The sequence below is a fragment of the Lathyrus oleraceus genome, chromosome 1, assembly GCF_024323335.1.
Source record: "Lathyrus oleraceus cultivar Zhongwan6 chromosome 1, CAAS_Psat_ZW6_1.0, whole genome shotgun sequence".
NCBI classification, from domain to species: Eukaryota; Viridiplantae; Streptophyta; class Magnoliopsida; order Fabales; family Fabaceae; genus Lathyrus; species Lathyrus oleraceus.
In genome coordinates, this window is record NC_066579.1 from 112,516,156 (window position 1) to 112,530,051 (window position 13,896).

The 13,896-nt window shown below is 33.3% G+C and overlaps 2 protein-coding genes across 3 annotated transcripts; both read left to right on the forward strand.

The window, feature by feature from the left end:
* Nucleotides 1–9,217: 9,217 nt before the first annotated feature.
* Nucleotides 9,218–10,575, forward strand: LOC127120374 (uncharacterized). 2 transcript variants are annotated; one of them, XM_051050787.1, is made up of 3 exons: nucleotides 9,218–9,776; nucleotides 9,911–10,040; nucleotides 10,431–10,575. In XM_051050787.1, the coding sequence occupies exons 1-3, from the start codon at nucleotides 9,336–9,338 to the stop codon at nucleotides 10,484–10,486; spliced, it is 627 nt and encodes a 208-aa protein (XP_050906744.1). In that variant the 5' UTR covers nucleotides 9,218–9,335; the 3' UTR covers nucleotides 10,487–10,575. The 2 variants fall into 2 exon arrangements, with proteins under 2 accessions (XP_050906744.1, XP_050906751.1); XM_051050794.1 differs by having other exon boundaries at nucleotides 9,219–9,776; nucleotides 10,438–10,575.
* Nucleotides 10,552–13,136, forward strand: LOC127094520 (probable peptide/nitrate transporter At3g43790). Its single transcript, XM_051033345.1, has 12 exons — nucleotides 10,552–10,649; nucleotides 11,090–11,192; nucleotides 11,316–11,369; nucleotides 11,533–11,595; nucleotides 11,675–11,724; nucleotides 11,837–11,912; nucleotides 11,986–12,174; nucleotides 12,279–12,366; nucleotides 12,524–12,609; nucleotides 12,695–12,802; nucleotides 12,910–12,954; nucleotides 13,044–13,136. Exons 1-12 carry the CDS (start codon nucleotides 10,552–10,554, stop codon nucleotides 13,134–13,136), a joined length of 1,053 nt encoding a protein of 350 aa, XP_050889302.1.
* Nucleotides 13,137–13,896: the final 760 nt, after the last annotated feature.

Sequence of the window (13,896 nt, forward strand, 5' to 3'; positions counted from 1 at the left end):
TATATATATATATATATATATATATATATATATATATATATAAAGATATGATAGACAATATTTTTAAAGATAAAGATAAAGATATAAAGATAATAAACAGAAAATATTTTTATTTAAATAATAGACAAGACAAATATACAAAGATATGATTAATCACATATGATGCGGTCCCTGGTACGATCCACACGGGGGAGGTCTAGTTACTCGCCTAGACGGTTCACGTGGTGGTGGTGCTTCCCTATTACCACCCCTTGCCCTAACGCGTCCCCTTGCCGTTTGCCGTTGTGGTTGGGTCGAAGTCCCTTCAGTGCTGTAGGAAAGACGGGTCCCCTCTGCGCCCTCAAAGCTTTGTCTCGGTGGGACAAACTGACTACTGCTGGGTGCGCCCTCGAATTGTGGTCTTTGGTAGTTTAGGGTTGAATCGGGTTGGCCAAAGTGCAGTGTTTGTTGTGGTGTGTAGTAGTCCTGTTGGTAGTCCTCTTGTATACCCGTGTCGGGGCTAGGTGGAGGACTGGAAGAGCTCGGGACATTGTCGTGATGAAAGTGTTGGGATTGGTGGAAGTGGGGGGATTGATATTGTGGTAGGTGTTGGGACTGTTGATGGTGGTGGGAATGTTGAGTTTGTTGTTGGTAGTCTTCATAGTATTGGGGTTGAGTTTGTGGTATGTATTGTTGATTTGGTTGGGGGGTGGACATGTGTTGTGGTGGTTGTTGTTGGTAATATGGTGGTGGTGGTTGTTGTTGGTAATAAGGTGGTGGTGGTTGTTGTTGGTAAAATGGTGGTGGTGGTTGTTGTTGGTAATAAGGTGGTGGTTGTTGTTGTTGGGAATACTGTGGTGGTTGTTGTTGTTGGGAATACTGTGGTGGTTGTTGTTGTTGGAAATATGGCTGTTGCATCCGGGGATCGTCCAAATAGAACGGGTCAGACACAATCATTTCTGGATTTGTATTTGCTCTATACCAATCCACATATTCCCTTGTCGGCTTCATTTCGTTGGGCGCCACCGGAAATTGTAGAACATAGTGGGCACGGTCTTTCCACATTTTACGAAACTCCTTAGCAAATTCCTTCCAATTTTGGGCATACCACTGGTGGCTGACTTTTTTTAGATGCTAAGGTTCCATAGACATTGGGGGGCCTGGGATTTCTTGATGCATTCCGAATTGAAGCTTGACACGGTCACTTTGGTGCATCTCCACAGTGGTGAACCGCATTATGGCCGTTTTTGCTGTCCAAACAGCTGCATCTTCGGGGTTGGGTTGATGTTCCAATCCCAAATATGGCCTCCAAATAAACTGCAAAGAAAAAGTAAATATGTTATTTATCGAGAATGCATGATATTAATAAATCAGTTAGAAGCTGAGTGATTTAGTGGTAATACATCTTGTGCTCGGAGACGATCCAAGAGTTGACGATAAAATATAATTTTATTTTTGGGGGTAAGACTGTAATCCAGTCCGGTTGTAATGAACCTAAACAAAAAAAGATAAATAATATTAGTTACAAATATGTATAGAATAAATATACAAAATGAAATAACATCATAAATTTACCTAGTTGCGTAGGGGAAGGAGTAGACATTAGGATTTTCTGGGGCTAGCCTCGGCAATCTCCACCACCCCCATGTTTGGAGCAAGAAAGCACATCCAGAAAATGTACAGTGCTCATTTGTGCATTTTTACACAAAGAGCTATATAGGAATGCTAATACTGCAGAACCCCAACTATATGTGCTTATTCTATCAATGTCCCCGAGCAAACTCAAGTACATAAAGTTTATGCTATTTCCCGTCCCTTCGGGAAATAGCAAGTTCCCAAACAATAGCATAATGTAAACCCGGGTTTTTATGACTTTTTCTTGTTCGGAGGATTCCTCAGTCAAAGTTATGGAGTCGTGGTACAATTGTAGGCTAGATAATTTAATACCCTGACCCCTTGCTTTGGCAGACCCCTCACCCTCGACCAGATCTACCCCCAATATTTGAACACATATTTGGTTAGGCTGTTGAACATTTCCGGTGACAGGCTTACCATCTATTCTAAGACCCAAAAGCATGTACACGTCCTCTAATGTGACGGTACATTCACCAGTTGGTAGGTGAAAAGTGTGTGTCTCAGGTCTCCAACGTTCACACAGAGCCAAAATGAATTTGACATCAATTGTGGCATTTACGACATGCATAACATGACCGAAACCCGCACGTTGTATGTAAGGTACGCACCATGGGTCTGGATAAGGCATTGGGTGTGAACGTTGACGAAATTTCTTGGGATCCTTTAAAAACAAACAATATAAACAATCATTAGATTGGACTTTTAAAAAACTAATTACAAACATATGAAAGAGGCAATGTTCAAGAAAAACTTACGAATGAGGCAATGTTTGCCCTAGTGCCTCTGTGTTCTTGGCCCATGGTAAGAAGAGACATGACTGCAATGTAGAACGAAGTGGGGTGGATGAGAAGTTTCGCCGGAGTTCTCTGAATAAAAGTGTTAGTGGTTGATGAAAACTTGCAAGAATGACCCTCTATTTATACTCGTTTTCAAGTAGACTGAATATGCAAAAATGTGACAAGTGTAAGGCATGCGTGGTAGTGTTGGCATGCATTGGTAGTGTTGGCATGCATTGGTGCAGACTAGGTGGGAGTTGTCTTGTCTTGGGGAAGACTTGGTGGAATCTGATGATGCAAAGGTGGGACACGTGGAAGGCATGCGTGGGAATCTTGCAGAATAGGTGCAGGCTAGGTGGTAGTGTTGGCATGCATTGGTGCAGACTAGGTGGGAGTTGTCTTGTCTTGGGGAAGACTTGGTGGAATCTGATGATGCAAAGGTGGGACACGTGAAAGGCATGCGTGGGAATCTTGCAGAATAGGTGCAGGCTAGGTGGTAGTGTTGGCATGCATTGGTGCAGACTAGGTGGGAGTTGTCTTGTCTTGGGGAAGACTTGGTGGAATCTGATGATGCAAAGGTGGGACACGTGGAAGGCATGCGTGGGAATCTTGCAGAATAGGTGCAGGCTAGGTGGTAGTGTTGGCATGCATTGGTGCAGACTAGGTGGGAGTTGTCTTGTCTTGGGGAAGACTTGGTGGAATCTGATGATGCAAAACTTGGACACGTGGAAGGCATGCGTGGGAATATTGTTTAAAATAAATAATCAGGTTGTTTAAAATAAATAATTAAGCTTAAATAAAATTGAATAAATGAGGTTGTTTAAAATAATCAGGCATGCGTGGGAATATTATTTAAAATAATTAATCAGGTTGTTTAAACACATAATGGAAAAAAGAGGTAGTTTAGTATTGGAAGTGTGATATTCAGTATTGGAAGTTCAAGAAGTTTAAGTTTTTAGTGCAAGCAAAGCTAAAGCTGAGACTAAGTTCAGACTATGTGGAGAATACATTTGATGGATAGGCAGTAGACGTGTCAAAATTATTACATGCATGCAGTTCCACCTTGCCTGCAAGATTCTTGCATGCTTTACACGTGTCCAAGTTTTGCATGCGTTGCTCTTGGGGAAGGCTTGGTTTCTTGCATGCTTTACACGTGTCCAAGTTTTGCATGCGTTGCTCTTGGGGAAGGCTTGGTTGAAGACATGCATGCAAAGATGTGTCGGAATCTTGCAGTATAAATATGCACACACATTTTCACAAAGGTATTCACAATATCTTCACAGCAATCTTCACAAAACCTTCACAATATCATCACAAAACCTTCACAAAACCATCACAATATCATCACAAAACCCTCACAAAACCTTCACAAAACCTTCACAAAACCTTCACAGGCGAAAAAATAACATGCCCATCCCTTTTTAAGATTACTTGTTCAGGATCCGGGCGCCTTGATGATGTTCGCTGCCATGACGACGGTCTTGGAGATGCCATGAACTCAACTTGATAGAGAAAGTGATAAGAAATAGTGGTGAAGCAAATGCAAGGAAATAACACTTTATTTATAGGAAAAGATCTGGGTTGTACACCAATCTACTTAACCCTAATTAGTGTCGCACTTGATTAATTAGGGTTTCAATTAGGTCATAACTACCAAACTCTGATTATAACCGATCAATAAATCCTAATTATAATTGATAGATTAACCTTAACATGATTAACCCTAATTCTCCCAAAAATTTATAAATAATATTATTTACTTATAAATTAAATTAATATATATATAAATTAATATATATATATATATAATATATATATATATATATATTATATATATAGATATATATATATATATATATATATATATATATATATATTATATATATATATATATATATATATATATATATATATCTTGTAAATAAATATTTTATATATTAATTTACATGTGTATAATATTAATGTTTATAAATTAAATTAATATATATATATATATATATATATATATATATATATATATATATATATATATATATAAATTAATATTTATATAAATTAATATATATATATCTTGTAATAATTTTATTTATATATAAGTGTTAATATAAATTAATATAATTTATAAAAAAAATATATTTATCAAATATCTAATATTTAAAAAAAAAATTAAAAAAAAATTAATAAAACATGTTAAAAAAAAAAAAAAATTGGGAATGGGTGTAGGCGCCACTCCTAGTGGCGACTTGCCCTACCCATTAAGGGTAGGCGCCAACTAGGGTGGCGCCTATGTACACATTTAGGGCAAATTTTGCCCATTTGTGTAATATTTTTGAAAAAATGGTTAATTTTGAAATTTTTTTAAAAATTCTGGATATTTAAAAACAAAATTCTCATATTTTTCAAATGAAGATTTTTCTTTCATCTTTCAAAGTAGCATAAAAATTATTTATCCGTCTTTTATTTATAGTAGTTAAAATTAGGTCCCACCGTAAAATTCGTTTAATTGACTTTTGGACGAAAATAAATATATTTTTATTCAAAATTTAAAATTGTTTTGATTTTTTAAAATAAATAAATTAATTATTTATTAAAATATTTTACTTATTATGATTTTTTTATTGAATTTACTTTTACAACTATTAGGTTTAAAAAGAAAAAAGTTTAAATGGAATTTTTATTATAAAGTATAAACCAATGTTAATAAAAAGAAAAAGTTTTAAAAGGAAAATTATTTTTTTAATTGAATTAGTTATTAATTTTGTGAAAATAATTTTACTTATTATAGATTTTTGTTGATTTTTTTTACAAGTATTAGGTTTTAAAAGAAAAAGGTTTAAAAGGAAAATTATTTTTATAATTTCCTTATAATTTTTTTATTGGATTAATAATTTATTCATCAATTTTTTTCTTATTTTAGTTTTTTATAGTTTATTTTAGTCCTTTTATGACTATTTGTAAATAATTTATAAAATAATTTATTTATTTTATATCAATATTAATAAAAATAAAATAAAAATGTTTATAAATATATTATCATAAAATAGAATAAAAATAAAAATTTATATATAGAAAAATTCAATAAAATGATAAATTAAATATTAAAATAAATTTTAACTATATCAAAAAATTGATGAAAACAATTTATCAACAATGACATAAATATTTTTATGTTTTTAAATATATAATTCATACTATTTAGGTGTAAAAATAAATAGATTAACATATCCATCAAACTTTTGAAAATGTTAAACTTAGATTTTAAAATAAATATGTATCTGACTATAGATTAGATTTAAACTTTAATTCTGTTTGGTTTATTTTTAATACTATTATTTTTAGTAACTCTTGATTTTTTTGCTTTTGAAAAACCCACTTTTTCTTTCTTGTCTCTAACCTAGTGATCAAGGGTGTGATTGTAAATTTCATCTGAGTCACCATAATACAAATTTGAAAATAAGTAAACTCACCATAATTATTTTCTGTAAAATTAATAAATCAAGATTGGACCATAAATCATCACCATAAATGAAAATTGAATTATCATTTACTACTTGTATTAGAATCAATTTTAAGAAGAAGAAGAAAAAACTGTTTGAAGCTTTTTATGGCCGAACCAAAAAAAACGCCTTTAAAAAACATATTGAAACACGTGCTTTATTTTTTGTTCATGACCTGTTTTAAATTTGTTATAATTGTTATGCAAAATCAATTTCAATACCCTTAATTTTATTCAATCATTCAAGAACAAAATAACTTCATCCATTTTTAATACTATTCTAGTATAATTAATTTTATATATTTTTAATTTGTCGTTGTCTTTAATATTTTTAACTTTGTCTATTTTATTTTATTTGTTTAATTAAAGATTAAACAAACTTACTTTTGAGATTAAAGATAGTGCACTGTAAAAGTAAATTTTCTTTATACCATCATCCAATAGAATTATAACATTTTGTCATGTCGTACTAGGTGTATAGTCTTTTTTTCCTTACTTTTCCTGTTTTAATTTTTTTCTTAATTATGAAAAATGAAATTGTTGATATCTACTTACGAGATAATTAAGGCATATTTGCACATATTCGTTATATCAACAGGCATAAATCTTTTTAAGGGTGTTAGCAGGTCGATTTAAGGAGAATGCAATATCCAAACCGATTATATATATATATATATATATATATATATATATATATATATATATATATATATATATATATATATATTATATATATATATATATATATATATATATTAGTTTGGATTGAATTTGCATATTTTTGTGATTAACCTGAAACATAATCAACCCGATAAACAATAATTGGTTTGGATTGGATTGATCGGATACATTTGAAATAAATGTACAAAAATATTTTTTTAACTCTAATTTACATAAACTAATTTTCGAAAATAATATAAAATTCTTAATTTTTTGTTTCTCCATATTGGTTGTGAATATCCCAAATAATGTTTCATTTTTTTCTTCTCAAAGGTGAATACTTTATTCTAATTTTCATGATAATTATGATATATATTATACTGATTAATTATGCAGATTGGTTCTGATAGACGGGTTTGCGGGTAGAATTTTGAAAATCCGTTGTCCGAACCAATTAACATCTTGTTTTATTGGTTTGCTTTGGTTTTTGCCCAAACTAAAAAATGTCCAACATGGTTGGTTTGGATTTTCCCAAATCAATGAACACCCATAGATCCTCTACCGATGGGTTGTTTGATAGCATTGGAGGAGAATTAAAGATGATGTAAAATGATGATAATGCATTGCAAAAACTGAAAAAAAATTGGATCAATTGTCGTCGCTAGATTACTTCTCCTCTTTTGACTATTATAACTTTCTTGTCATCACCCCCTTTTTCACCAAAATCTTATCATTAATATCACCTTTCAACCTTACTTCATCCAGATCAATTCATAGGTTGACTGCAATTCACGTCTCGTCACACGCATTCAGTTGTCAACTATTTCCCTACTCAAAGAAGAAAGTGCATCATTTTTTAGGTATTCAAAATATTTTTCATCCAAACACTAGTTCTCATTTCCACAACATCAGAAGCTCAAAACCACAGCAGCAAACTCAACATCTTCACTTTCCGATCCATTGTAGTTCCACAACAGAACATTGGCCCCGTGTAACATCCCTATTGAAATTGTGTTCCTCAGGAGACAGATATCGAACACAATGTCTTAGACAACCAGTTCGACAAGTTGAACCAGAATCACCACAAAAAAGCATAGATTCAATTGTACAAAATGATGGAGGAGAAAAGTAATAACGAATAAAAAACATAACAACTGAGAACTTAGTTCCCACCATTTCAAACCATAATCATTTTTTATAGTTTGATTATGTAACTCTATTATTTACTCTTTCTCTCACAATCTTAACCATCATCTTCCATTAAAGTTACATCTTCATGTTTGTTTATGAAGTAAGGTTTTGATTCTTAGTTTCTCAAAATACCAATATTATTTTTATGTATGCATGGTGGTGAAACATTTTTCAAAACAAATACACTCATGCATGTATATACACCCTAGTTGAAAATGTTAACAAATGAACATGAGTTATTGAATATTGAGGTCCTTGCGTCTTCTAAGATACATACTTTTGTTCTCAAAGTACATATGAACTATGAAGGGTGTAGGGCCAAAGTCAAGAAAGTACTTGGAAAAGTTAAATGTAAAGTTTAAAATCCAACTCATATTTTCAATTTCTATATTTATCATCTTTAAGAAGTTATATAACTTTTGTGTATCATGTATTTATGGAGTAGACGTTAATGACCAAAATATTAATCAACATTTGACAGTACCATCACCACCATTGTTTTTTGAAAGTTTTAACAATAGAGCAAATGAAAATGTTATCAGAATCAATGAATATCCCAAATGACAGTGGTCTGCAAAATTTTAAAAGAATAGTGAAATAAATTATTCTAACTTATGGAATCAAGAAAAGCCACATAATTTATGAAATGTATATTCTTGTTACAATGTTTCTATCAAATAGAATGTTTGGTGTAGCGGAAAGTTTGTTGTTTATAATATTAAAGACTATGAGTTCAATTCTTTATAGGACTAAGTTTTGAATTCTTTTCCTTTTAAAGATTTAAGCCCCTAAATAAAATCGTGCTTATGTGGAATTAATGGCGCTTACATGGAATTATTGGAGATTAAAATAAATGGAAAATGAAAAAAAAAGGCCAGCCGTCAGAAACGTTGGCCACATCATATTTTTTTATCAGAAATTTAACGCCAATGACTAATCTCAACACAAAAGTGAGATATAGGGACTAAGACAAAAGTGAAAAAGATACAAGGACCAAAATCAAAAACTCGATAACTTATAGAGAGCAAAAGACTATTTAAGCCTTGTTATTATTATGTGTGACTGTGATGTAAATTAGATGAATTGTGTTGATGTGATATGGATGAAACTTTATGTTGTTTGTAATTTGTTATTATTATGTGTAGTCACAATGTGAACCATATGAATTGTGTTTGTCACTACGCCAAAAAGGTTTTTTAACTGCGCATCTTAGACAGCGCTTTTAAAAGAAAGCACTGTCTAAGGTTAAAATAAAAATAAAACACGGAAAATGTTTTAAAAAAATAATGAAAGCGCTGTCTAAGGGGGGGGTCTTAGACAGCGCTTTTAGAAAGCGCTGTCTAAGACCCCCCCTTAGACAGCGCTTTTAGAAAGCACTTTTAAATATAGACCTTAGTCAGCGCTTTTGAGAAAGCGCTGTTTAAAGTCTTTCAATTAAAAAAAAAATTAAAACCCAATTCGACTAGAAAGACAGAACTAATTAACTAATATGTAAAAAAATCGTAAACAATCTAAAGAAATGGTTCAGGAGAGGCACATAACATAACCCTCTCTTCTTAACTCTTCTCACCCAAAACCCAAAACCCTTCTTCTTAACAATGTATCTCCCCCGCCACATACTCATCAGAACCTTCCTTCACCGCCGTCCATTCTCCCATTCCGCCGCCGCCATCCTCCACCCCTCAGAGCCAGACCTAGAGCCGCTCACCTACCTCGAAGGCTTTCCAAAACCTGACCCTAAGTACGACGAGACCATCCTCGCTATCCCCCGCAGAGATTCCGGGAAGAACATTTCGGCCAAGGAGCGCAAAGTCGGTCGCGTTCCGAGCATAGTGTTCGAGCAGGAAGACGGCCAGCACGGCGGTAACAAACGCCTCATTTCCGTCCGCTCCGATCAGATCAGGAAGCTCATTAACCATCTCGGACGCTCGTTTTTCCTCTCACGTCTCTTCCATCTACAAGTTCTCCACCAATTCGACTCTGATTCAAACCCTAACGATGACAATGTCATTGAGAACGTTCGCGTTTTGCCCCGCAGTGTATGCATTGTTGTTTTCCTGATTATTTGTGCTTTCATTTCGGCTAGGTTACTCAATTAGAAGCTCTACTAATTTTCGTTGAATGGATTTTGTGCTCGCAATAAAATTGATGGAATTTATTGGAAATTTGACAGATTCATTTGAAAGCTGGCACAGATGCACCTTTGAATGTTACATTTATAAGGGCTCCTTCAGATGCTTTGTTGAAAGTTGATATTCCTATTGTATTCATAGGAGATGATATTTCCCCTGGACTCAAGAAAGGTTAGTTCAACACATGTAGAAAAATTACTATTGTTCTTGTGCTTTTGTTTTTCATAAGTAAATTAAATTTGATGTATTTACCACTGCATTATACCACCTTTCCTTAATTTTTGGTTTATCATTGTTCTGGACTTCTGGTTAATATTCTGCTTCACATGATTAGGAGATTAGTTTTTTCTTTGTTAATTCTGTTTGCTGTTAGTTGTTGATACAATTATTAAGTTACTTGTTGTTAGTTAGTTGCTACCTACCAACAATTTGCATCTGTATCTTTCCAATCAGTGTCAATTGAATGTCAAACCTCTTTTAGAGTTCAATTCTCCAGCTTTTAACTCTTTCCCTTTTTCACTATTGCACTTAACACACATCTCATTTGTCTAAGTTTTGGAGGCAATAGAGAAGGAAGTTTGTGCTCAGAGTGTAAAAAGTTACCTATAATTCAATGATCAGCATCACCTCAAAACTGAATAGACCAAGACTATGGTTTCTGCGTAGGTTCAATTTTATGCTCATGGGATTTTATGCTAGATGGTATGTGCAACTGGTTATATGTTTTATGAGAAAAGTTTCTAGTTCTTTGTTCCGTATGGCTATGGATAGCAAAATGTGGTACAGTGCCATGTCCAATATTTGTTTTATCATTATGGGTTTAAGACTTGGGTGTTTGGATAAAAAAAAACTTAATTAAGCTCCTATTCAACAACAGTTTATTATGAGTTGTTTTAGATCAGCCGTTTCTACTTTCTACCATCGAAAATGGAAGTGAGAGAGATCTCTGCAACTGCAAGATCTTTATGTAAACTATTCTAGAGTTTATCAAACTAAGGTGTAAAGTTTTTGTAAACTATTTTCATAAGCACTTCCAAACATTTAAACAAGTACTTATGTGATAGGGTAAACCTTAGTTATATGAACGAGTTTTCTATTATTCAGAACCTTAGTTATATGATAAACGTTTGAGTTATATGTGTTTAATTAAGCTGTTTATCCAATCAGAGCCTGAAAAATTTTCCATTACAGCATTGATGATGATAAATACTTGATTTCAGTATTATTTTTAACACACTGTTTGGCCTTAGCACAAGTTTTTCGATGGCGGTTACTACCCGATTTTTTCTTGGATGTTTAAATGGTTTGCTAGGACCAATGAAGGTACCAAACAACACAAATATAACCTAATGTTTCGTCCTTCAACATCAGGGAACAATCATTAGTTTGTCATTTCTGTATTTGGATATCAGTTGATTTTTTTGTCACATCGTTTTCTGATAACAGGCTTATAGTACCGAAATATTTAGAGAAGAAAAGCAAGGTCTTGGACTCTCAACGGTAAACTTCTATAACCTATGTTCGACACTAACACGACACTGACACACACGTTACCTTCAATAACTTCTATCCACACATCAAGCTCAATAGTACTAGGTGTAGCACGTCGTTGATATATTTTCTGCATTCAACAATAATAATTCATAACGTGATATGGTTTCAGCTCAGTGCAGCTTGGGGTATAGGCTTAGTAATTGGACCAGCATTGGGAGGTTATTTGGCTCAGGTACTTGATGCTTCATAGCTATTTTAATTGAAGACACTTTTATTCGTTTCGCTAATACTGTGTGAAATTTACATTGCAGCCAGCAGTGAAATACCCTCATCTATTTCCAAAAGACTCATTTTGGGATAAGTAAGTGGATTTTACTTGATTTTTAGTATCATAAAGTTCTAACAATTCAGCTTTTCCTTCGATCCTTATTGTTGATGTGATTATTTTAATTGTCAAAACATAAACCATGCAGGTTTCCATATTTCTTGCCTTCCTTGTCAGTATCAGCTTTTGCATTTGTGGTAGCAATTGCATGCATCTGGCTTCCGGTATGAGTAAGCAACTTCATAGTTTGTTAAACATGTATAAGCATTTGATCACAAAATTCCTGCATCACTGTAGGAAACACTTCACAACCACCCTCTAAGCAATGAGTCTATTGATGATGCTGAAGCTTTAGAAACTGGAAACATAAGTAATGACGACGACAAAATAATCCAAAAAGATGAAAACCTCTTCCTGAACTGGCCATTAATGTCATCTATTATTGTGTACAACATTTTCTCACTTTATAATGTTGCTTATCAAGAGGTACCATTCCTACTTTTGGTGACTTATTTGAACTTTATAATGTTGCTTAACAGATATTAAATCTAATAGGATCTATAAGTAAACACCATTCTACTTCATGATAGGTTTTCTCATTATGGGTTGTTAGTCCTGGAAGGTTTGGTGGTTTGAACTTTACAACTGATAATGTAGGCGATGTTCTCACAATATCAGGTACGTCTTTGATATGTGTCACTAGAGATTTATTAGTGTTGGGATTAACATATTTTCTAGCCTTCCTTGTCACATATCAGGTACATTGCTTTGTGCATTTCATTTTTCAAGATATTCTGCTTAATAACTGACCTCTTCTCAAATGGTCAATGATCAGGTATTGGTCTTATTGTCTCCCAGCTTTTCCTCTACCCTTCATTGGAAAGAGCTTTCGGACCTATAAAATTTGCTCGCATCTCCGCAGTAAGTTTTTTTCCATTCGTAGAAACTAATGCAACTTAGCATTACATTGGTTCTTGTTCTAAAAATGTCTTGTTACCTTATGTAGGTTTTATCAATACCTCTGTTGCAAAGTTACCCCTTCATAGCAATGCTTTCTGGCATTACGCTATACCTAGTTATTAATATTGCTTCTCTTCTGAAGAATGTTCTAAGTGTAAGTTTATCTTTTTGTTTATTTAACCGATCATGAGTGATCACGTTTCAAACAAACATCTGTATGTATTACAAGCTTATCTAATAGTATTTTTTTCTCAATTTCAGATGACAATAATCACTGGTTTATTTATTATGCAAAATAGAGCCGTGGTAATTTTTTTTCTTTAATTCTAAGCTTTTATTTCTTTTTGAAAGTTGATATTATATTTTGAGGAAATTGTGGCGTAAATGGAAAACAGGAACAACATCAAAGAGGGGCAGCTAATGGCATTGCTATGACTATAATGTCAATATTCAAAGCAATCGGTCCAGCGGGAGGTGGTGCAGTGTGAGTTTCCCTTTGATTTCTCTACCTATCTTTCATTGTTTCAAATTGTGAGATAAACTTGCTTATTGTATGTGTTTGTACAAACTTTTTCATGTTAATTTTCTTTGTGATTGTTTGAATCAATTGTGCTAGTACTAGTATTGCAATAATCCTGAAGTCTTATAGGCCTAGACTAAAATTGATATGGTTTGTAGTATATGTTATGACTTGTAAATGTGTACATAAATTTGTATATATTTGATACATTTAAGGCAAAATTGGTTTGAATTGGTATATATATATATTGTTAGCCAAAAATTGGTAGAAAAAAGGCCAAAATGGCATATATAAAATGTGATAATTGTCTGTCAAAATCTGGTTGAAAACAAGTAGAAATTCTGGTTTATAAACCTGGAAAAAATGTGGTTTAAAACAAAAGCTTCAAAAATTTTCGTATACCTTAGACAACGCTTTTGTAAAAAGCGTTGTCTAAGGGGGGGATTAGAAAGCGCTTTAGGCAAAAGCGCTGTCTAAGGGGGGGGGGGCTTAGACAGCGCTTTTTGAAAAGCGCTGTCTAAGGTATACCTAAAAAAATTAAAATAGGAGGGTCTTAGAAAGCGCTTTTGGCCAAAGCGCTGTCTAAGGGGGTGGGGCTTAGACAACGTTTTTCAAAAGCGCTGTCTAAGGTATACCTAAAAAATTTAAAATAAGAGGGTCTTATAAAGCGCTTTTGGCCAAAGCGCTGTCTAAGGGGGGGGGGGGGGGCTTAGACAGCGCTTTTAAGA

Excerpts from the sequence above, each read along its gene's own strand:
- LOC127120374 (XM_051050787.1), top strand. The coding sequence starts at position 9,336 with ATGTATCTCCCCCGCCACATACTCATCAGAACCTTCCTTCACCGCCGT. Across the intron at positions 9,777-9,910 it reads TTCGCGTTTTGCCCCGCAGT|ATTCATTTGAAAGCTGGCAC; the intron begins GTATGCATTGTT and ends GAAATTTGACAG. Across the intron at positions 10,041-10,430 it reads TTCCCCTGGACTCAAGAAAG|GCAATAGAGAAGGAAGTTTG; the intron begins GTTAGTTCAACA and ends TAAGTTTTGGAG.
- LOC127094520 (XM_051033345.1), top strand. The coding sequence starts at position 10,552 with ATGGGATTTTATGCTAGATGGTATGTGCAACTGGTTATATGTTTTATG. Across the intron at positions 11,370-11,532 it reads AAGGTCTTGGACTCTCAACG|CTCAGTGCAGCTTGGGGTAT; the intron begins GTAAACTTCTAT and ends ATATGGTTTCAG. Across the intron at positions 12,175-12,278 it reads ATAATGTTGCTTATCAAGAG|GTTTTCTCATTATGGGTTGT; the intron begins GTACCATTCCTA and ends ACTTCATGATAG.